Source organism: Rhinopithecus bieti, unplaced genomic scaffold (genome assembly GCF_001698545.2).
Source record: "Rhinopithecus bieti isolate Rb0 unplaced genomic scaffold, ASM169854v2 scaffold_5191, whole genome shotgun sequence".
NCBI classification, from domain to species: Eukaryota; Metazoa; Chordata; class Mammalia; order Primates; family Cercopithecidae; genus Rhinopithecus; species Rhinopithecus bieti.
Genome location: NW_016804727.1, coordinates 409916 through 433845, shown reverse-complemented (window position 1 = coordinate 433845; position 23930 = coordinate 409916). Strand labels below are relative to the sequence as shown.

The following is a 23930-nucleotide window of genomic DNA, read 5'->3' as shown; positions in this document are numbered from 1 at the left end:
AATATTGCAACCTCATTTGTAAAAATTAATAAAACGAGGCTCTGAGGGGTGAGAAAATAGAATTTCAGAATCAGAAATAACCTCTGTTAGTGTCCCCCAAACTTCGGTCATTTGCAAATCACCTTTATTAGTTTTGCCATATCTGACTACCACCCATACTATTGTTTACCCAGTATTTTTAATTAGGTTGACACACTAACGCTTTTATTCTAAGAAATATTTTGAAATTATGGGTTTATAAAAGTTTATTAACATTTAAAAGTTAGCATTATAATAAAATAAACTTAAAAAATTTGGTGCCATGTTTTAGAACTTTCTTCAGCACAATACACGGAAATCTTAACACACCTGATGACCAATCCTTCAGTTTCTGCTTGCACATCTGCAGTAATCTTAGGCAAGTTCCTTAATTTCGCCATACTTGCTTCGTCATCTTTAAAATGGGAACCCACAGGATTCTTGTGTGGATAAATAAAGCCATATATTTAAAGCTATTAGCAGTTTCTGACAGGTACTCAGCTTTCGATAAGTGTTAGCTATTATTATTAGCTTTAGGGCTGCTTTCTTTTTCTTCTTCTTCTAATATTCTCATAATTGTAAAGTCCTTTTAAAACTGTGTCCCCAAAGACACCCCTGTCCCTTTCCCCAATTTGACTAAACTGCCAAAAGTTGAAAAGAGGACTTTAAAGTGACACGTATACTCATTATTGTTGTCGTATTTCCCGTCATCACTTGCCTTAGAGTACGGAGGTAAAATAATAGGCGGGCGTCAAAATCCTTCGATTTTAGAGCTTTTGCGGGGGATGCCAAGACTGAGGTAGAACAGCCCTAACCCTGGAGGGCCGCCCATTGGGCAACCTAGAGCACACCTTTCCTCAGGCCAAACCCAGCGCGCCCGGGGTAGTCTCGAGTTCTCAGGTCACCTCTCAGTGACAGCCCTTTCTTGAGTTCCTTCTCCTTCGCGTCAGTCTCTCGTTCTCTCACCCCGCCCCTCTAGACCAGGTGAGGTTTCCTCCCTCACACTCCTAGGGGGCATCGCGCCAGTCTGGCTTATATATTGTCTCCTCTGAGTTTGATCTTTCACTCAACCCCTAGTCACCTATGACTTAGGTTTCCGTCTCGCCAAAGAGTAGCTACTACCTAGTGCAAGCACCTTCCGTAAGGCCGGCGATCGCAGTGGTCGCTCTGAGCAGTAAGATTTACCGGCTTAACTGAAACACCCACTCCTTTGCTTGCTGGGAGATGTAGTCCCTGGACTGGCCGCTTTAGTTCATTGTTACTATCGCCGGCGGCCAGAAGACTACAGTTCCCAGCATGCCCAGGGAAAGACAGGATGACCTGGGTCGGCGCCTCCACGTGACCACCCACTATGGCTTCCCTGTGTCAGGTCCAGCTGTGTAGTGGCTCGGTGTGATTTGTTAGCTATTTGAGGCAGGGTACCCTCGTCAGGACTGAGACATGCAAAAAATTAAATCTCTCATGACCCGACAGGTAAGTCGCGGCAGCTGAAGCAAAGGCTTCCTTCATCTCGGAAGTGAGAGGAGCCGAGATGTTCTGTCCCTAACCGGTGGCGGGTGGAGACCTAAGTTATGGGTGGTGGCAGGTGTCAGGGGGACTGGGAAGCCGGGGCACACCCTGGAAAACTCACCTGGGCCGCCTGGATTGGAGCCCTGCTCCAGCAGGTACCCGCCTCCCAGAAACATTCGTATAAAAAGAAGTCATTGAAGGAATCAGGGTATCTTTGTCTCCCCTCCTCCTCTTTTTGCCATCTTTCCAGAACAGCCCCAGCTTCCTTGCAAGGTCTTCCGCATCCAGGCTGCCTGTCATATGTGAGCTGATAGCCTGGGTAGGGTGGTGTGGTCTGTGCAGTAGAGGTGACCTGGAAAGAGTGAAAACGGATAATTTTAAGACAGCATTTGTAGCTTTTGGATTTTGGGCAAGTCCCCAAACTTTGTAGCTTACTTGTCTGGATGTAAAATAATTATTTTGTTCATTTTATTTCACAGTTCTGTTATGAGGGTCATCAATAAGCTAATATATGTGAAAACTCTTTGTGAAATTCTACTTTAAAAAATTTATTTTTGTTATGGCAAAATACTGATCTTTTCTTTTTTTCCCAGAATGAAAATTCATGAATAAGAGCTTTGGCTGTTTTGTAATCTGCCTCATAAATGTTAGGGACCTCGTAATAATGCCTCAGCTTCGTTTAAGAAGTGCAGAAATTTTCTTTTATGTACTTATTGATTATGACTTTATTTTAGCTACCTTTATTTACTTCAACTTTAATATTTCACTAGAATTGGTCATTTTATTATTTTAATATAAAAGATAATTAAGATTAGAGTTTTAAATCAACATGGCTTTTAAAAGTTTGGAGAATGTGGAAGATAATCGTTTAGTGGAAGGTTTATTTGTGAGATTTTTTTCTTGTTGATTACAAAAAGAACTCAAATTCCACTTTCTTATTTAAGAATTCACAATTTGAGAGAGATATAAACAGGTTACAAATTGTGTATTTCTCTTGCATAATACACAACTGACCCTTACATGATTATTTTAGTTATATCAGATTATTTTGTTAATGGTATGAAAATATATATCAAAATGTTCTGTGAATCATAAAAATATTTAAGTAAGTGGCTAGTAACATTTGTCAGTTCCTCACATGTGTGAAGTACTGGTATTATGCATCCTGCTACGTCTTACTTGACAATGAGTTTGGGTCCTGCTGTATCCTGTGGTAGCTGTGTGACTTTCGGCAAGTTACATAACGTTTTTAAGCATCTGTTTCCACATCTTTAAAGTAGGAATAATGTGTACCTTATGGAGTTAGCCTGATAGTGGTGTTTATATGATACAATGAAGTTAAAGAGATTAAGGTGTTAACAGAGTTCCTGGGCATTATCAAGGAAGTGCTTGAACATAGAGACCGTTAGTTACATTGGCTACATTGATGGTGGGAAAGCAGGAAAACTGGAAGCAGGCTGTTGCAGTAATTCAAGCAATAGATAAGTTCATGCTGACTTTGGTACCTGTTTGATTTTTAAATCAATATATACTTTTGTACATTATACCACTAATACCTCTGAACTGCCTTTGGGAGGCTGAATTTGGACCTTTGTGTATCAGCTAAGTTTGATGCTCTTTCAAGTTTGTTGCCTGCCATACAGTTCAGTGTAGTTAACATTGTCATAATTGTATGGTAGCTGTGGTTGGTTTAGGTTTTTTGACCTCATTTTGTAAAACTGAGGAGAGAAAAAAATTTCAGATAGGAGTGATAAGTGTATGTCTCCTAAATGTAATGCAATTTGCTGAAAATGGTAACACTTAAGTCTTAGTTGCTTATTGAATTTCAGCACGTCAAACCTGTGTTTAATTGGAATGGAAAAAAATACATTAAAGAACACATACAAAAAGCTGGAACCATACTGTGTACAAAGTGAGGTAAAATTAGGAGTTTTGCACACATATTTAAAGTTATCCTAATTATATATGTTATGTCTTGACTTTCACATATTTGATACTGATGCACAGTTCTTAAATCCATGAGGTGTGAAATTAGTGTGCCTCCTATTTACATCGAGGGTTTGAATTAGTACAGTTTGTTATTGGGTTAAATTTAATAGGATTACAAATAAGTGTACATGAAAGTATTTCTTTTTTTGAACCTGTAGAATATGCTAATAATATATATTGAGTTAATGTGGAGAGATGGAAATTAAGGTCTGTGAAATTTAAGTTTTTGGGCATTTCAGCTGCCCTGGGAACTTTGTTTGCAAAATAATGGGAGGAAGGAAGGCTTTGTTAGCTCTCTTTATTTGAATGAGATCTGTTCTTCATCTTTCTCCATTATGCTGGCCTCTGTTCTTTCAGTCCATTCAACAAATGTTTATTGAGCACTTTGTGCCAGGCACTATTGTAAGTAAAAAAAAAAAAAAAAAAAAAAAAAAAAGACAAGTGTTAAGGCAGACATGGTGATAAACACTGTAGAGGAAAAGAGGATAGAAAGTCCTGGGAATTGTTGGCGATTTGAGGTCACTTATAATTTTAGATAGGATGGTCATGGAAGGCCTCACAGAGAAGGTAATATAAAAAGACCCAAAGGGAGTGAGGAAGTGAACTCTGTGATGTGGATATTTGGGAAGGAACATTTCTGATGGAAGGAAAGGCAAATGCAGAGGGCCTGAGGCAGGAGCTTGTTTGAGAAATTGCAAGTGGCCAGTGTGGGTGAAGTGAGTGAGGAGAAGAGTAGTGGGAGATGAGGTCAGGATAAGGTTAGATGACTGAGGGCAGGAAGCTAGATCATATAGTACCTTATAGGTAATAGCAAGATCATGGCTTTCATTCTGAGTGAAATGGCAAATAGAGGAATGATATAATCAGACATAACACTTCAGACAGACCATTCTGACCCATGTTTTAAGAATAGATTGAAGAGGGGAAAAGAGCAAAACCAGGAAGACCAGTGATGAGGCTACTATGGTAATCCAGGTGAGAGGGTGGGTGTAGGCCTTCTACCCTAGTGGTAGAAGTGTTCAAAGAGGTCAGATTGTGAATATGCTGTAAATGTAGAGGTGACAGAATTTCCTGACAGATGGGGTTTGGGCTGTGAGGGAAAGAGAAGCATTAAGGATGACTCAAAATAGTTTGGCCCCAGCAATTGGAAGAATGTAATTGTGATTTCCTCGGATGGATAAAACTGAGGGAGGAACAGATTGAGGGAAGGGACATGGTTTTTGTACTTGTTAATTTGACAGCCTCTTAAATATTCAACTGGAGAGATACAGTAGGCAGTTGGCCAGATGAATCTGAATTTATGGGGCGAATCCAGGGTATAGCTAAAACTCTGGGAGTTACAAACATGTAGATTGCATATAAACTGGTTAAGATCACAGTGGAATGACTGTAGATATACAAAGAATCTAAGGTTGGAGCTTTTGAGAATCCAGTGTTAAAAATTCAGGGGGAAGCAGTGGATCCAGGAAAGCAGAATGAGAACATGTAGCTCGTGAGGTAAGAAGTCTTTAGCTTCCTGAATGGCACCTGGAATATAGCAGATGCTCAATAAATATTTGTTGCATGAATGTGTGATAAAGAGAACAACCTAGAAGAGTGCCTTGAAGCCAAGTAAAGAATTGAAAAGAGTAAGGAGTGATTAGCTGTGTTAAATGCTGAAGATTGGTCAAGTAAGGTGAGAGTGAGAATGAGAAATGTGCTTTTGGATTGAGCAGCATGGAGGTCCTTGGTGCCCCAACTACAGCAGTTTTCATCAAGTTGTGGGGAGGAAAGCCTGATTAGAATGGGTTCAGGAGAAAATAGGGGGAGAGAAATTAGGGACTGGGTGTAAACACTTGAGTTTTGCTGAAAGAGAAGGAAACACAAATCATCACAGATGCTGCTTTGATGGATAAGACATAGTTGCTGGTTTCATAAATGGAAAATGAGGATTAATGTAGACATAACTGAAGTAGTCTGAAATGTTAATCTGATTTGGGTAAACGAAATGCAGAGGTAAGTGTTAATTTATGATGAATTTTCTATATGTCTGAACTGGGGAATTATCAACACAAAAATCAAATACAAAAGAAAATCAAATAGTGGTAAATGATTAGCATCAAAGTTTTAACTTAATAAAGGCAGAGAACTGCAGTTAAAACCATGACTTCATGCTTTAGAGAGATGAAGATAAAATAAGAATGACTTCACTTGTTAGTAGAAATTTATAAAATTGATAAAGTGTTGAAGATCTAAAGTACAGTTGAATGTCAGATGTGCTTTGAGACATTTATGTAATTCTTCATTTCTGTTTTGATAAAAGGAAAACATTTCTGTCATAAAATATTAAGAATTAGGGTTAATCATCACAGAATGCTTGAGATATATGAGACAGTATTTTTGGCTTCTCATATACATTACCTCTTTTACTTCTTATAATAGCCTATGAATGATCGTAGAATATAATGCACAAAAAGGATAGATAAGTTGTTCAAAACCACAGCAAGAAAGTCAGGATACAAACTCAAGTGGTTTGCTTCAGAGCCCATTACTATAATCACTTCCCTCTACATCCTCTTAACATGTACACAGATTTTCAATTTGTATTACTTTTATTTTGTACATTTGGCAGAAATTTGCCGTGTATTGGTATTGAACTGTTATGTGGTGACTACTTTTTCTAGATACTGGTATATATCACATTTACAATGCAGGCATTGGTTTCTTTACAGAGTAGCGCTGGGGAAAGAGAAATTAAATATGATATATTTCTTCAGGGATTTCTGTTAGATTAGTTAAGCAAATCTATACAGATGGTCCCCGATTTACTATGGTTTCATTTAATGAATTTTTGAGTTTATGATGATTTTATTGAGATTATTAAATGTATTTTCCACTTAAGATGGGTTTTAAAAATTTTTTTATTTTAAGTTCAATGGTACCTATAGAAGTTTGTTATATGGGTAAACTCATGTCACAGGGGTTTGTTGTACAGATTATTTTGTCACCCAAGTATTAAGCCTAGTACCCATTAGCTATTTTCCTGATCCTCTGTCTCCTCCCACCCTCCACCCCCAGGCAGTCTCAGTGTCTGTTTTCTTCTGTATGTTTCCATATGTTCTCATATGATGGGTTTATTGGAACATAACCCAATTTGTAAGTCTAGGAGCATGTGTACTTTGAAAAATGTTTGTTTAAAAGACATGTCAATTACATTTTAAAAATATATTTTAGGGGTGGTCATGATTTGGAATCAAATTGGGAAGTTTTACTTTCATATGTGTGTATATAATGTATTTAGAAGTGTAGTTTGGTAGCTCAGCCTTGCCTTCTTTACCACTTTGGATGCTGTTCCCTCATGACTGTTGGTAAGAATTCAAGACAGGGAAGAACAAACTGCCCAAGACTAGTAACGTATTTTTTCTCCCTCACTCATTGAAAGGCATATTAAACCTCATTAGGCCTTTCTTTTTCCAGCAAGTATTCCTAGAATTTTTTTTGCAATCAATTACATATTCCCATGGGAACAATGTGCTAATTTGTTGGAGATTGGAACCTGACCAATGACTTCTACCTAATAATTTACTCATTTCTTTGTTGTTTATTCTGTTTCTGGAACTTTGCTAACCACTGGGCTACAGAGGCAAATAGGACTTTGCCTCTCCCTTTCCTTAGGACTTAAAGTTTGGAAGAGAAAGATACCTTTAAAATTTAAAGCTTTACTACTTTGGCTGAGGTATTGTCTTGGAAGATGTCTTGCTGAGGTATTGTTTTGGAAAATACATATTCCTGGTCCAAATCCAGAGAAACCTATTCATTAGGTTTATTTTAGGGCCTACGAATCTTACTGTTAACGAGTTCCCTGGGTGATGTTGATGGTCATGATCCAAGGGTTATACTGAGAAATACTGTGTTCTTTGAAGCTTAGGGATTTAGGAAGACTGTGGAGGAGGTAATTCTGAAAGTGGTGTATTGCTTTCTCATTTCTTGGAGTGGTAAGTGTGTCTAAGAGAGGGAGAAGGGGAGAGAAGAGTGGGTGGGCTAGATATTCTGGGGGTAATGAAAGACTTGGGGTTGAGGCAGAGCACTTTGTAATAAAAAAGTGTAGATATGACTAGTGCTATTTTACAACAGGGAAGAGAAAATACACATCTCTATAGTTTAAAGATAAGCAAGCTCTGCTCTAAGTCTCAAGTAGTCAACATAAGCATAGCATGTATTTTGGTTACTAAGGACCCTCAATATAGGGCACCTAAAGGACAATTTGTATCATCAATCTCTCCTCAAATTAATAATAGCTAATTTTGCCTAAAAACTAATATTGCAGGGATCTTAAATGTCTGCTTTGAATAGTCTATTTTTAAAAAGAGGATTTTAAAGAAAATGCAAATTGCTGATTTCTTTCTATTTTAATAATTTCCCCTGGTACAGATAAAGCTTTCAGAATCCCTCAGTTGATGTGAATATAGAAAGTACAGGGCACCAAAGAACTGAAGGACAGGTAAAAGACAGTGAGATATGAGACTTCAATCTTAATTTATGCAGCATGAATTAGATATATTGGTGGGAAATAATCAAGTAAAATGAAGGGATTACTTATATGTTAGCTTAGTTGGTTAGCATATTGTATTTGTAAATCGTAATACTATTGCTTGGACTTTTTTCCTGATTGATTTAGTAATTATTATTGTATATACAAGCGCTTGTATAGAATGCTTTTTGTTATGTAAGTTTCTTTACTTTTGGCTGTTTTTAAATCATAGATGACTTAGACTTCCACCATTAGTTGTAAAATTGCTGTATAATACTCTTTTATTTTAAAATACCAGAAGTACATCATTCTCTGTTTTAGTAATAGTACTATATGTGTTAAATGATGATTACTTTTAGAATGTGTGTTCCATATTTTGAAGTAGGAAAATTTCTATTTTTAAAGTGGTCATTTCTGTTTCAGTAGGTTTATTCTATCCTTTTATAATTCTTCAGCGTGATTAAAATTTTCCTTATCTTATTTTTTTTAAGGGTCTGAAAAGCCCTCAAGAAAGCCTCAGTGATCTTGGTGCCATAGAGAGTCTCCGGGTCCCTGGAAAGGTATTGATCTACATGTGTGAGCGTGACTTTTTATTTCCTTAAGAAAATATGGTTGCCTCTGGATCATAATAATTGATTCACAGAAGCTTTTCTTTCCCACAGGCAGATGGTGGTTAAGATAAGCTAGGTAAATTTTTTTGTACAGTAGGTGTAGAGCTTGTTCCATTACACATTGGGATGCAGTATGTATGATTCATTATAGCAAAGCAAAAAATGCAAACTTGACAAATTTGGAATTTATTATATTAAATTCTTAGCCTGAAAGCAGTTATATATGTGTGTATACACACACACACAGACACACACACACACACACTCTTATTGATTTATCTGCTGTAATTTGTAGAAATAAAATGAAATAATTGACTACTGACTTTTATACTCTTAACACTGTGCCAAAAATCGTGAATATATTTTTGTTGTGGAGCAGAGGTTATTCAATAAACATCTAAACCATAGTGTTTATACTGAATTGTATAACTTATCTCCTAGATTGTAGGAATTTTAGATTTTAATTGTCTGATATTCATGTGAATTTCTCAGTTTACAAATTTTATATAGGTTATTTGAAAGCTAGCTGGATTCCCCTCAGAATTATTAAGTATTGTTAAATCCCTGCTGTTTTTCTGGAGTGTTGCTGGTGGGAGCTGCCCATGTGAATAGCTGCTCCATCACATTAAGTTGGCATTTCTGAATGTCTGTTTTTGTATTTTTTTAATTTGAGAGTGACACGTGAAAATACTGTTTGTTTTCTGCATCAGGCATTTGAAAACACAGGGCGTGCTTCTTTTGATCAGCAGTTTAAGGCCTCTCCTTACACCTCAGTGTCAGCTCCTTAGGAGGATGATTTCTCATCTCTTTCAGGTGCCTTGCCTGCTCAAGTGAATTTTGTACTTACTGTATTGCTTTTATTTTGGGTTAGACCCAAACGTATTCTCCAAATGCAATAAAATTATAACCAACTCTTTTGCATGAAATGGTTCAGACAAAAACTTAAAAAAAGCATTCCATATAGTTTTGTATAATGTTATTAAAAATTATTGACCATGAAAAGATTGGGAAATAAGAGATAGCTATAAATCCTAATTGACAATAATTCTCTTTATTTCTTTGACTTAAGAAAAAGGTGATCATGCATTATGAACATACCTTTAATTTGATTGTATTACATATTGCAGAATCAATGTTAAATTGATGAGTGAACCTCTTTAAAAAAATACATGACTGTCTTAATAAGAACTTTCTGTTGCATTTCCACCATGAGCCATAATGTTTTCTCAGTAGTGGTTGGTAGTGAATTTATGGTGATCTCATTACACAGTCTTCTTATTGACTCTACACCCCCAACTCCATCAGTGACCAGTGCTGTCTGTACTTTTAGGATAACTGGCCTTGGGTGGAGTGGCCAGTCTGGGATCAAAAGGTCAGCAAATATAAATCGTTCAGGTGAAGAGTAAGCCTAAAGCACTGGTCTCTTAAGCACATACTAAGAAGCTAAGTTAGTTAAATAATAAAACAGTTAATAGTAAAAAAGGTATTGATGCTGTAAGCTTACATTTAACCTTACACTAAGAAATCCCTACAAGCTTCATCTGCCTGTTTGTTTTTTTCTGTGTTCTCTTATAGCATAACAAATGATGGAGGGTGAATAGAGCTGCTGCCTTCTTTCTGGGTAGTTCTGAGAACATAAGAGTGCTGGGTCCAGAGAGTGGCAAAGCTCCAGTCAGTAAACTGAATCTTTGGATAAGGTTTGAAGTCAGTACTGATACCAAGAGTTAAGAAGACTCATATTCAGAAATTCCCTACACAGCATAGCTTGATGTAACTGTAATGTTTAGTATTTTTCACAGTGTAGATATGACTTTATACTTAGATCATACACATATATTTTAATGATTTATTTTTATATAATTGCTTTAAAATTAATGTTGCTGCTAGTTCTTGATGTCATTGAAAAAGATCTTTACTTAAGATCTTTTAAAATTAAGATTAAAAGCATTTTAACAAAATGGAAAATGTTAATTCAAATGATTATTTTAAAGTAACCTTTGCTTTAAATATAAAATTAATGTATAGTCTAAACAGAAAACATGATAAACAGAAAAAGGTATCTCAACAAAAAAAAAATCACAAAAATCACCAACACTGTCAAGGTTAACATTGCCTACTGGTCTTTTCCCTATGCATATTCAACAAATTTATTGAGTTTCTATGTGCTAGAGATACTTCCTAGGGATTAGCAGTATAGCAGTGAAAAGACAAGAGTTCTCTCCAAAAGCCAAAACTTCCCTGTTGTCAGAGAGCTTACTTACATTCAAGCCAGGGGTAAGGAGATTACAAATTAGAATACTGTGAAGGAAATAGGGTGATGAGATAAACTCTTTGAAATTGGCAGTTATTTTACAGGAAGTAGTCAGTATAGCTTTTCTACTCTCCCTCCCCAACCTTTTTAAAATGGTATTATACTCTAGAAATTATTTGGAAGCTTGGGTTTTAATTTAGTTATATATATATATGTTACATAGAAAATTCTCACAGTATATTCTAGGTTTAAAAAGCAAGGTACCCATTAGTTTTGCTTAGGGGAGTATTCTTTGAACTTAACAATTTGTGCTATTTAAGTAGTCACTATAAATTTTTATATGGAAAACTTATAAACATTAACTTCATTTAATAGGTCTGCCTCACTCATAAGTGTAAGTACAACTTTTAAAAAACATTTCCCTGGTCTTCAGGAATGGTCTCCTTTCTTTTCATAATGTCTTTCTAAGTTGGGACAGAGAATTGATATTTCAGTGGCATTTTCAAGAAAGAAATAGGTTAGTTTGGGTTCTGTTACATGAAAACGTTCTAGTATAAAGGATAAGTAGGAGAAAAATATTAGGATAAATCATGGCTGTTTAAGTTTAAAATGGTCAAGTATTGGCAAATTTTATGTGCTTCAACTTGCTAGAAAAATGAGTGTAGTGAAGGAGAGTTGAAGGTCACTAGGTGTGCTTGATAAGCCAGATGGTATTATTTATTTATTTATTTTAGAACTATATAAATTCAAAGTGGGAAGAAACTATAGAAACTATCTGGTACAATTTCTGCATTTTATAGACAATCTGATTCTGTGCCCCATTTTAAGAGCAGATGCAAGTCAAGTAGTAATCTGTATACTAGAAATTTGGAATTTGGGTGGATAAAATAGTATAGAAAAGTAGAAAATATTTAAGGTTCTTTTCAGAACTTGCTAGAGGAAAGGACACTTTTAGACAGATTTCAGGAATTTTAGCTTAAATAGCTCAGTGCTAAGATCAGTGGTGCCTAAACTTTGCTGTACATTTAGAATCAACAGTCCCCAGGCCATGGCCAATTCCAATTAAATTACCATTTTTGAGTGGAGGCAAGTGTCAGTAATATTTAGAGATTCCGCAGTAATTCCAGTGTGGAGCCAGGTTTGTGAACCATTGGCCAAGATGAGAATATTATCTTAACAATGGAGCAACAGGAAATGGAGGAACTGTTCTAAAAAATAGTTTGAAAGTTTTACCGAGAACTTTTGTAGGATAAGATAGAATGACCTAAAATTTCATTCTTCGAAATAGATTGTTATATTTCAAATTAGTGGGATTTTCATGCAGAGGTAAAGATATAAGAAATTAGGTAGCATTTTCTAAGCTTGTTATCCATTTAAACATGAAATGTATTTTACTTAATTGGTTACAAGAATTAAGAATAAAGCTAGTATTTATTATAATATATGATAGTAGTCAGAGCCAAAATGTTATTAGTTATAGAACTTAGTAGGACTGTGTTTGAGAGTATTTGTTGAACCCAGATTAAAAAGTAAAAATACTAGTATTCAGAACCTTATAAATCTACATCCAACCTTTATTAATAAACACTTTCCATAGTACTTTCACAGTGGCACAATATGAACCTGAAAAAGAGTATTGATACTAATATTGTTTTATGAATTTTTACTGAAACGTTGCCTCCTCATAGTATTCTTTAATGATAAGACTTTTCTTGTCCTCAATTTAATTAACTCATAAATAGTAATGGATTCAACTGTCTTTACTATTAATTGGTTTACTTTTGATTTTTTTTCATGAAAGAAAAATATAGTATGAAGTGACAAAATAAATGTTGCAGTCAACATTTGAGAATATATTTGTTTAAATATTTTATACTTCATCCATTCAACAAGTATTTATTGAGTACCCGCCTACTCTGAAGCATTTCTGCTTATATGCATTCTAGGAATTTGAGCAGAATGTTTTCTAGAGTTTCTAGTACCTCTGTGAAATCAGATAAACCGATTTGACTTGACTTCTTAAAATCCATTAAAAGAATCCTAAAACCACATGCTAACTGCAGAGCTTGGTTTACAGTTTTACCAAAATTCGTGGAAAGTGTGCTTGAATCACAGTCAAGAGACATAGGTTCAAGTATTGACTTAAACATTCAGCTTGTTGAAAGGAAGTCATTTTAATGCTTTGTGCCTCAGTTTCTTCATTTGTGAAAAGATGCTATTGAACTAGATGACTTTTTTACAGTACTTGTAGCTCGAATGTTTTATAGTTTCTATATTGTAATTTTTGTAGGGGGAATATGATAGAAGAAATATACATTCTAAAGAATTTTTTGAGCAGTTTTGTTAGAAGATTTGCATATTGGTGTCTATATCAGAGAGGATTAGTATTGAGGTTTATGACTAGGAGACTTTATTTAGAGATTATGATAAAGACTTTCAATTTAGAATTAGGTATCATTTAGGACAGGTGTCTTTTGCAGGTGGTTCTAAGGAAGGCTCTAACTATGGATCTGCAAAATCATTTAAGAGTTTTTCTTAGGTGCTCATGGCCAACGGTATTTAGTTGTGTTCCCTTGAACCATTAATGAAATTATGCTTCTCATAGCTTCAGATGCTTTGAGATTCTTAACCCTTCTTTCATAGCAATCATATAAGTTCATACAGTCCATTTGGCAAACACTTATGGAACCAGGCAGTTACTAATCATTGAAGATACAAAGAGGTACAAGACTGTTCCTAACTCAACCTGAGTCGGGGAGACAAGCAAAAATAGATAATTGCAGAGGAGTAGAGGCACAATAGAGTTCAGCTAGGAGAGGATGTGGAATAGATGAAGTATATTCAGGATCTTTTAGAGTTGGTGATTAATTTTTTAAAGAAATATTATAGTTTAAGTTGTTGAGTAGAGGTTGGGAACAAGGATACTGATTAAGAAGAAAAAAGGAACATAAGGTATAGGAAATGGAGAAGGGTTACATTGGAAGGACATTAAAAAGCAGAATTTGAGATTGATGATTTTATTGGATTTGGAAAGTGGAAGAACCTGTAAAAGGCACTGGGATTGAAGGTGCTGTGATGTTGTCTTTTCTCAGATTAGACAGTATTATTATCTTTTAGAGAAAGTGTCTGATGAGATGTTTGAAAACAAAAGAAAACAAAATTAAGATGTACACACTGGATTTTCTCCATATATCTTGATTTATGATATATCTTTTCTTCAGTGTTAGCCCCAGAAAGGACAGGCATTGGCACACATTAAAATACATCATCTTAATCACTTGATTGTGTTATAAAGCTGGATTAAAATGTGATCCAATAACCTTTTATTAAAATGTTCTATAAATCATTTTGCCCAAAACGTCTTTTTAAATTGTAACTTCAATAGTATTCCACAAGATGGCACTAAAAGCCTGAAGAAAAACGGGGTAGGCTTTAAAAGATAAGTTTATTTAAAACACACACAGAAACTGATGAACCAGGAATCTTTGATGGATTATTACTGTTGTTCTAGTGGGATTTTAGGAGAATGTGCCATTTCCTCACGTAATCAGACATCTGACAATTCGTTATAAACTTATGTGGCATATGGTTTTAGGGTATCTGTGATCTTGAAATAAGTTTTGAATCCTGTTTCATTTGGAAAGAGATAAAATTTATTTCTGTTCAGTGATTTATGACTGCTGTAATACTGACTGAATATTGAAAACTTCATGTTTTGTCCTTACTTTTAGCTCTGTTTTAGATTTTGGTGACTAAACACTTTTTTTTTTTTTTTTTGCTTTCAGTTAGAGCCCTAACATGATGTTAACTTTGGTAAGGTTATAGCATCTGTTTTCCCTATAACAGAATAGATTTTTTTTTATTGATGAATGAAGAAATGCAAACAGTAAAAAAAAAGTCTTTGATAAGGGATTTGCTGTGGCAAACCCCAAATCATGCTTGCAAAATTTCTCTTTCCTTCCCAACATACACATGTACATACACTGCATTCTGCCATTGAGTTATATAATCAGCTATTTAAGCACTAATTTCTGCCACTGAGTTATATAATCAGGTGTATAATATGAACTGTGGTCTAGTGAGCTACGTACAGAGAGAGGAGTTGGTGTGCATTTCATTTTTCTGTATATTTTTAGCAGAGTTTTAAAATCTGACCTATGAAGTGAAGATTTGCATTCATATTTTGTTTGAATAAAACCTAGTATTGAAGATAATGAGATTCCAAGCTGTTATGTGGGTTTAGAAATTAGGTTAAATTACTTTTCAAAATTGCAGAAAATATTGAATTTAGTAATGGTAAGGAAAACTGTTAAGCTGTCATAACTAACTTTTTATAAAAGTGAATAGAAGAGCCCTGAATTTGGATTAGTAGTTTTAATTAGTGTGATATTTTAGATAATTTAAAAGTAGTGGTTAAATACAAAATTAGTAGTCTCTCTTTTTTTCCTCCTAAACTTGAATACCATCCCTTGAGTGAGGAACTCTTAAGTGGAAAATTTCTTGGCAAAGTTATAGTCTAGTTCCTTAGAAACCATAAACGTACTGGGAGTGTATTATAATGCCTTACATTTGAGGGCTCAAATTGTTTTATAGAGCTGAAGCCCCAGTTCCCATAAAATCTTTTTTGTTGTATTGTGAGGAAAAGTACCTTGGCTAAATCAAAGATGTTGACTTAAATCTCTACTGTGATTGTTTTCTTCATTTTCATAAAGTTACATTTCTGATGTACATTTATGTGCATGGTCATGTAGCTTTATCTCAGACATGATCAAAATAGAAAAATAGACTGGGTGGTATTATATGCAACCTTATTGCGTGTTGTGACTGCCGGAAAAACACAGCCTCTAAAACATTGAATTCTGCTTGGTTTATTACATTAAGAAAATATTGAATATTTATGCCTGTTTTTGATAAAGCACCTGAGGCAGTGATATGTGTTAAGATGTTTTATTTTTAGTGAAGAAAATATGGTTCTAATATATAAAAAATATATTGAATTTATACAAATCTCAGTTGTTGCATTTGTCTCTTGGCGTACAATGCAGGCTCTCCCTTGTGACATTTTTCTATCCTGCGGAAGCCACCCTTTATTGCTTTAACCTGTAGTGCACTTTCCCGATTCAATATTTTTACTTTTGCTTTGCTTTATATTTGTAACCCTATTCCCCCAATGTCTAAATCTGAAATTCTACCTATTCTCTCATATTTTCCAAATGCCACCTCTTCCATCAGATGTGAACCCACTGTCTGATGCCTTCCTTTTGCATCACCCTTATGTTCTGCCGTGCTTTGTCATTTCTTACTTATTCGTCTGATCCTTCCTATTACTTAACTGTTTGAGGGAAGAGCTATATTTTACTCATTTGTGTTCCTGTATGACCTAGTATGGGAAATGTTTACATAGTGGGAATTTAAAAAATTGTTAAATGGAATTTTTTTTGGGGGGGGAAAGATAAGATTATAGAGCTTTGAAAGTAGGCAGGTTAGTTTCTGATGATAGTATGGGAGAGAGATTTGATTTATTCATTTTTTACCTTTTATGCTTTTGTTTTCTCCTTTTTGTTATTCCAATTCATTACTTTAATTGTAGTTTTTTATCCAGCTGTAATTCTGGGGTGACGCTGATATACTTTTTGCTTAGTTGATTACCATTGACAGCAAGTTGTGTGGCAGCACATTTGGTAGCCTGTAGTTGTTAACAAATTATTTTTGGATTTTCAAGTTTTAGAGAGCATTTATATCACTGTTAATGTGACTATGTATTTATTAATTACTATGTGACATAAAATTTATTATAAAAATGTTTTAAACATTTTTAAGGCTGAAATATTTTATCCCAGACTTAGTTTGAATGTCTAAGATTATTATAATTTTTTTCTTAAATCACATGTTTAAATATGGTATAAGAAGTTTCATTTGGTATTCATTTTCCCCAATTTTGCCTTGTAATTTTTAAATAGGAAACCTTTTGTTTGTTTTGTTTATGTAAAATTTGGCCTCACACCTATGTATTGGTTCTATTTTAGGTGAAGAATTGTGTATTTTTGTACATCTCCCACCCTAGGAAGTCAGTTTCTATTAAATTATGGAATAATTGTGTTAAGAATATGCAATCTGGTTGCTTCTGTTTATTTTTCTTACTTACATGTATAAAATATTCCTAAATCAGTTCACATTGTTATCTCTAATTAAAATAAAGAAATGTTTTACTAAGAGTTTGTGGAAAATTTTGACTATTGAAACAAGAACATACTGTCTTTTCCTTTCCTTTTGTCTTATATTTATTTTTTGGCAATTAACTGTAAATTAATTTTAGTTTGATCAGTGATTACTATCTACGGTGTGCCTTGGCACTGTGGAGCAACATGATGCAGAATGAAGAGAAATCTCAGTTCTCAAGAAGTGTACAGTCTGATTGAGCAGGCATCCCTAACAGCGATGAAACGTTTAGACAATGATTAGGTAGAAGCAGAGCTTTACAGACTGCTAGTTCAGTGGGACTAAAAAGAACATGGTGATCGGGATTCTAGTCAGAAGGGGGTTTGAATAAATTCCAGTTCAGATGTATATTTTCACATAGAAGCTATGAAATTGTTTTAAAGGAGAGGATATTTTATAGGGAAATAATGTTACATGGGGGTATTTGTTTTAGGTTTAATTCTGTTTTGTATGCTACGTTTCTTTTTCTAATTTTCTAGGTTTTATTCCTTTCCTTAGTCCAGGTTTCTTACACTTCAGAGTGTCAGGTGTTCCATGTCAGTTCTTTGAAATTATATGGGGTTGTATGCTTTCTGTGATACTAATTGCTTAGTTCTTTAGGAAAGAATAGCGTTTGACATGCATATACAGATTGTACTCCTTTTACAGAGTCATCATGTTTTTGAAATGTACACTTGTGAGATACTTAAAATTATGTTTTTTCTTTGGCTTTCTTAATAAATTTGGATATTTGTTTCACTGTCATTTTGAGAGAGACCGAGACAGAGAGAGACACACACAAAGAGAGAGAAAGAATGCATGTTTGCCCTTTACAGGTGGAAAAAAAAACAAAACAAAACTAGGCATGAAGAGACTAAGTTGCTGAGGGTTAATAATGGAATTGCAGCTAAAAATCTGAGTATCTTTACCTTCTTATTAATCAGTTAGGTACTATATGGAGAACCTCAGCATGGTGTTATATGTCATTGACATTTATGCTTTATTTTGAAAGTACTCAATCATTGCAGTCTATTTTAGTTTCTAGCTTGGCTCTATTTCTGATTAAAAAAATCATAACAGTTTTTGTAATCTTCAAATATTTTGTCTTGAATGATATCACCTGGATTTATTTGCTCATATTACTGCAGACTGCAGAATTCCTAGGGAGGCAATGTTGCCATGTCCTCACTTGGGCCTTATTTCCTCCCCTCCCTTAGCTTACAGTATTTGAAGCTGGTATTTCAAATGTCTGTGGACTTTTAGGGAAAGAGATTGCCAGGAAGTTCAGACCTCCTCTTCCATTTCATGTCTCACTTTCATTTCATATTTCCATTGGATGCACGGAGGCTGCCTTTTGATAGGCTAGTTGGTAACCTTCCCTTCCACACCTGTGAGTTTTAACCAAGTCTGTGTGACAGCACCACTGTCCAGGGTGCTAAATGGATTCATGTGTTGTAGATAAACCCCTTTGGGAATGTAGCTCCCACTGTTAGGACCCCGGATTTCTTACTGCACTCATAGTAGCTGATTGCAGGCTGACTTAGTGATGGCTATGTCACTGACCTTTTTTTCTCAGTGTATTTTATGAGTTAGTACAGAAGAGGGATTTTTCCTTTCCAAACATTTTTGATTATGCAGGTTTGATATTTATGAGTTTGCCTTCTCTTTTAAGTTTATTGGAATTTATATTTAAACAGTCAACTATTTTCTTGAGTTTTAGATTTGTTCTATTTTTTTTTAGCTTGAAATTACTAATAGGGAATAATTTTATAGTTAATTTTACAAATGCAACATGTAAGTTAAACTCTAAAAGATATCTGAGCAGGGCTCTTTTACAAATAAAAAATATGCCCCACAATAAAATAATCTAGAATGTCTCTATTTGAAAAATATACTGTTCTTTGATCTCTGACAAAAACAAGCAATGGGGAAAGGATTCCCTAGTTAATAAATGGTGCTGGGAAAACTGGCCAGCCATATACTGAAAGCTGGATCCCTTCTTTACACCTTATACAAAAATTAACCCAAGATGGATTAAAGACTTAAACATAAGACTTAAAACCATGAAAACCCTAGAAGAAAAGCTAGGCAGTACCATTCAGGACATAGGCCTGGGCAAAACTTCGTGATTAAGACACCAAAAGCAATGGCAACAAAAACCAAAATAGACAAATGGCATCTGATTAAACTAAAGAGCTTCTGCACAGCAAAAGAAACTATCATCAGAGTGAAAAGGCAACCTACAGAATGGGAGAAAATTTTTGCAATCTATCCATCTGGCAAAGAGCTAATATCCAGATTCTACAAAGAAATTAAACAAATTTACAAGAAAAAGAAAACCCCATCAAAAAGTGGGCGAAGGATATGAACAGCCACTTCTCAAAAGAAAACATTTATGCAACCAACAGACATATGAAAAAAAGCTCATCATCACTGGTCATTTGAGAAATGCAAATCAAAATCACAGTGAGATACCATCTCACACCAGTTAGGATGGCGATCATTAAAAAGTCAGGAAACAACAGATGCTGGAGAGGTTATGGAGAAATAGGAATGCTTTTACACTGTTGGTGGGAGTGTAAATTAGTTCAACCATTTATGGAAGACAGTGTGGCAATTCCTCAAGACTAAGAGCTAGAAAATACCGTTTGACCCCAGCAATCCCATTACTTGGGTATATGCCCAAAGGATTTATAAATCATTCATACAGACACATGCACAACCGTATGTTTAATTGCGGCGCACTATTCACAATAGCAAAGACTTGGAAGCAATCCAAATGCACATCAAGTATAGACTGTACAAAGAAAATGTGGCACATATACACCATGGAATACTATGCAGCCATAAAAAAGGATGAGTTCATGTCCTTTTCAGGTACATGGATGAAGCTGGAAACCATCATTCACAGCAAACTAACACAAGAACAGAAAACCAAACACTGCATGTTCTCACAAGTGGGAGTTGAACAATGAGAACACATGGAGGGGAACATCATACACCAGGGCTTATTGAGGGGTGGGGGCTAGGGGAGGGATAGCATCAGGAAAAATACCTAATGTAGATGACGGGTTGATGGGTGCAGCAAACCACCATGGCACTTATATACCTAGTAACAAATCTATGCATTCTGTACATGTACCCCAGAACTCTAAGTATAATAAGAAAGAAAAAGAAAAAAGAAAAATATATTGTTCTTTAATTGACCAGATAATTTTGTGTATTTCCTTAGTATTTTGTGTTATTTTAATTACTGTAAAATGACTTAAAACAGTAGTTTTTGTGTATATAAATGTATTTGAGGTTAATTTGAATTAAAAATCAAATGGCTAACTTGTTATGTGTCTATAATAATGTCTTGATTAACTAGTGTGGCAGGGGAGTGGGTATCTGAATTGTAAAAATTTACTAGTTAACTGAAGCTTTATCTGATTGTGCAGTGAAATTGCATAGGATATGGATGCTGACATTGGGTTTAGGGATTTGTTTGTCAGGCTCTTCTTCAAATCCACATAACCTCCATTCTGTATCATTAGAAAGAAAACATTTTATCATATACAGAAATTTGGGTTCATAATCAGATCATTAATTGTAACAGCAATCCACTTTGAAGGAAGCTTCTTAGAATTACAGAACTAAATTTGTGAACCTTTTCTGGAGCCACTGTTTCTTAGGTGAGTGCTGAGATTTTTTTTGCAGAGTTGATGTCTTCTGCTCAGGTCTCCAAAGTTGATTGTGACCCAGAAGTTGTTGGAGGTGTTCTTCCCTTATTATCTGTTGTGAGACAGATTTTAGAATGTTATTAAATATTCTAAATGTAAAATGTATATATCTGTGATATGTATGTATGATAGGTTTAGGTAGTCACTTTTTTTTCTTTTGTTGAATATTAGCGTTTTTTTCAACCTTCTTGACATGCAAGCAATTGAGGATAAAATCTGAATGTTCAAACTGGCTAGTTTTCTTCCCTAGTTGTTAGTGTTAATGGTTGGCTATTTCCTAATTTCCTATGAACTTTTCTGGTTTCTGTTGGTTTGTTTCCTTGGTCAGAATTGTAGCAGGTAGATGTGACTGTTAAGACAAATGATCATTTATTTCCGTGCAGGTAGAATTTTAACAGCTACAATTACTATAATTATGATTGTTTTTTTTTCTTAAAGGAAGAATTCAGGGAACTTCGAGAACAGCCAAGTGACCCTCAAGCTGAACAAGAGCTTATTAATAGTATTGAACAAGTATATTTTTCTGCGGATTCGTTTGATGTTGTTAAATATGAACTGGAGGTAAACAGAATTTCATTAAAACATAACTAAGGCGTATTTTGTTCAGTGATTGGATTTGTGAGACTTGGATGCTTTTTTGAGGCATTTATATATTTTTGGTACCAGAATAGGTCTGTGATTACCACATTGTGATTAAATCAACTGTCAGCATTGTTTGGTGATGAAATTATTATTTTTTAAATGTAACTTTAAATACAGCCATTCAGGGAAACATTTCTGTATTTTTGATTTTCAATTGTTAGCATTTAATGTGTTAGTATGCTGTTTCTATCCTATTTTATATTGTCTATGTTTAGAGAAGCTCAAACTTTTAATTACAAAATATGTATTTACATAATTGTTTAGTGATGATAAAAATTCTTATACTATAGTGTTTATAATACTGACATTTTAAATTTATAGAACTTTAACAAAAGCCAGAATAATGAAATTTAGTTTTAGATACAACCAAATGCCGTATGCATATATACTTTATATGCATTATTCACAGTCAGTCCCCAACTCAGTTTGAAGTTTCATCAATCAGTTGACTGAGAGTGTTTCCCTGTATACACAATGGTATGCATTTTTTGGTTAGTTTCCCATACTGTCCTCTGAAAGCTGATGTAATCCATATTGTAGTCCAACAACGGTCACACAGTAGTATTTATGGTTTGTAATATTCCAGAGGAGAACTCTGTTTTGAGTTCTGTCATAAACAAATAGAGATATATCTGTGGATGGTAGAGTTGGGGTTAGGTTAGTTACTTTCTCACATTCTCCTGACATAGGCTGTGGCAGCAGTGTCTGTTGGCCTAGGGTCCGGAGTCCTCAGTGGTAGTGGGGTTTCTCAGAAGGCAGAGCAGCAGCAGTGGAGGTAACAAGGCTGAATGAGGGATGGAACCAGAGGACTGTGTACTAAAGATGTATAGGTTTTTGTGGTTGGAGCCTAGGAGGGAGTTTGGGAGAACAGGCAGCATGGAGGGCAGTGGGATGTGACACTGTTTTGTATGCACAGTTTGTAGTTCACTAGTCAGAAGGGTCCAGGTAAATGAAACCAAATTAAACAATTTATTTTTTCCTTTTCATTCATGAATTTTTTTTCTGCAGAAGCTTCCATCTGTTCTCAATTTGCAAGAATTAGAGGCGTATAGAGACAAATTGAAACAACAGCAAGCTGCGGTAAGTAAAAAAAAAAAATTTCTTTCTGACAAGACTTTAGATGAAACACAACAGAAAGGTATAATGTTGGCAGATTTATGGTTTAAACTAATAATTAACATAGAAACAAATCTTGTTATTTAATATGACTGATTCAAATGATGCATTTATATTAAAAATTTAATGCATATGGTTTTCCTTATGTTACCTTGATAGATTTGCTTCTAGAGCTTGGAATTTTCTCTCTGGAATCCTAAATGTGATCAAAGAACTTTGAACTTTGTTTTAGATTAGTAAGTACCTTTAGGCTCCTTGTCATACACATATGATTTCCCTACCCATAGTTTTGTAACTGAGTATTCCTTTTTGTTTTTTGAGACAGGGTCTTGCTCTGTTGCCCAGGCTAGAGTGCGGTTGCACGATCATGGCTCACTGCAGCCTCTCCCTCCTGGACTCAAATAATCCTCCCACCTCAGCCTTCTGAGTAGTTGGGATTACAGGCATGTGCCACTAGTCTGGCTGTTTTTTTAATGTTTTGTAGAGATGACATCTCACTATGTTGCCCAGGGTAGTCTTGAACTTGGGCTTAAGTGATTCTCCTGTCTCAGCCTCCCAAAGCACTGGGATTACAGCTGCAAGCCACTATGCCTGGCCCTGTAATGGAGTATTGTCTTGGAATAAATGTCCCCCTGAGATTCAGAAAGTCTGAGTTGTAGTCACTATTTATTTATGATGTTGAGTAAATCATTTAACCTCAGTGACTCCCTTTTATTTATCAGTAAAGTGATAGGTTACTTTACTAAGTAACCTAATAAAGAAAATGCAAGAATTTTCTTTAATGCTGTAAAATTCTCTGATTCTATAATTTCTTCATGTTAGGCTAAACCTACTTTATGAAATTTAAACTCTACTGTAGGTATTAATTAATGGTAACATGTGGTCTTTTAATTTTTTTCAACAAAAGGACCAGTAGTAATAAATGTATCCGTTTGAATTTAAGATAATGATTTTTAATAATACAACTGGCAAACAAAGGAAGGTATACTTTTCTGTTACACTCAGAAGTCACAGTGGGTGCTAGGGTCTGCTTGGAGGTGGCAGTGTTTGTGTAGGGCAGTCTTGGGCAGGAGAAGGGATGTGAGCTCTAGAGCAGTGGTTGCCAATTCTTTTGGCACCAGGGACCAGTTTTGTGGAAGACAATTTTTCCATGGACTGGCAGGGGTGGGGTGGGGATGGTTTCAGAATAATTCAAGTGCATTTCATTTATTGTGTATTTTATTTCTATTATTATTACATCATAATGTATAATGAAATAATTATACAACTCAGCATAATGTAGAATCAGTGGAATCCCTGAGCTTGTTTTCCTGCAGTTAGACGGTCCCATCTGATGGGAGACAGTGACAGATCATCAGGCATTA

General features: G+C 35.0%; 1 protein-coding gene across 2 annotated transcripts in view; it reads left to right on the top strand.

The window, feature by feature from the left end:
- The first annotated feature begins 1330 nt into the window (after window positions 1-1330).
- Window positions 1331-23930, top strand: part of VPS50 (VPS50 subunit of EARP/GARPII complex) — a 123478-nt gene continuing 100878 nt past the window's right edge. For both annotated transcript variants that reach the window (XM_017870297.1, XM_017870298.1), the window contains exons 1-4: window positions 1331-1491; window positions 8518-8586; window positions 21247-21369; window positions 22459-22530. In XM_017870297.1, coding sequence (XP_017725786.1) covers window positions 1459-1491; window positions 8518-8586; window positions 21247-21369; window positions 22459-22530 — 297 coding nt within the window. In that variant the 5' untranslated portion in view covers window positions 1331-1458. The remainder of the gene's footprint in view (window positions 1492-8517; window positions 8587-21246; window positions 21370-22458; window positions 22531-23930) is intronic.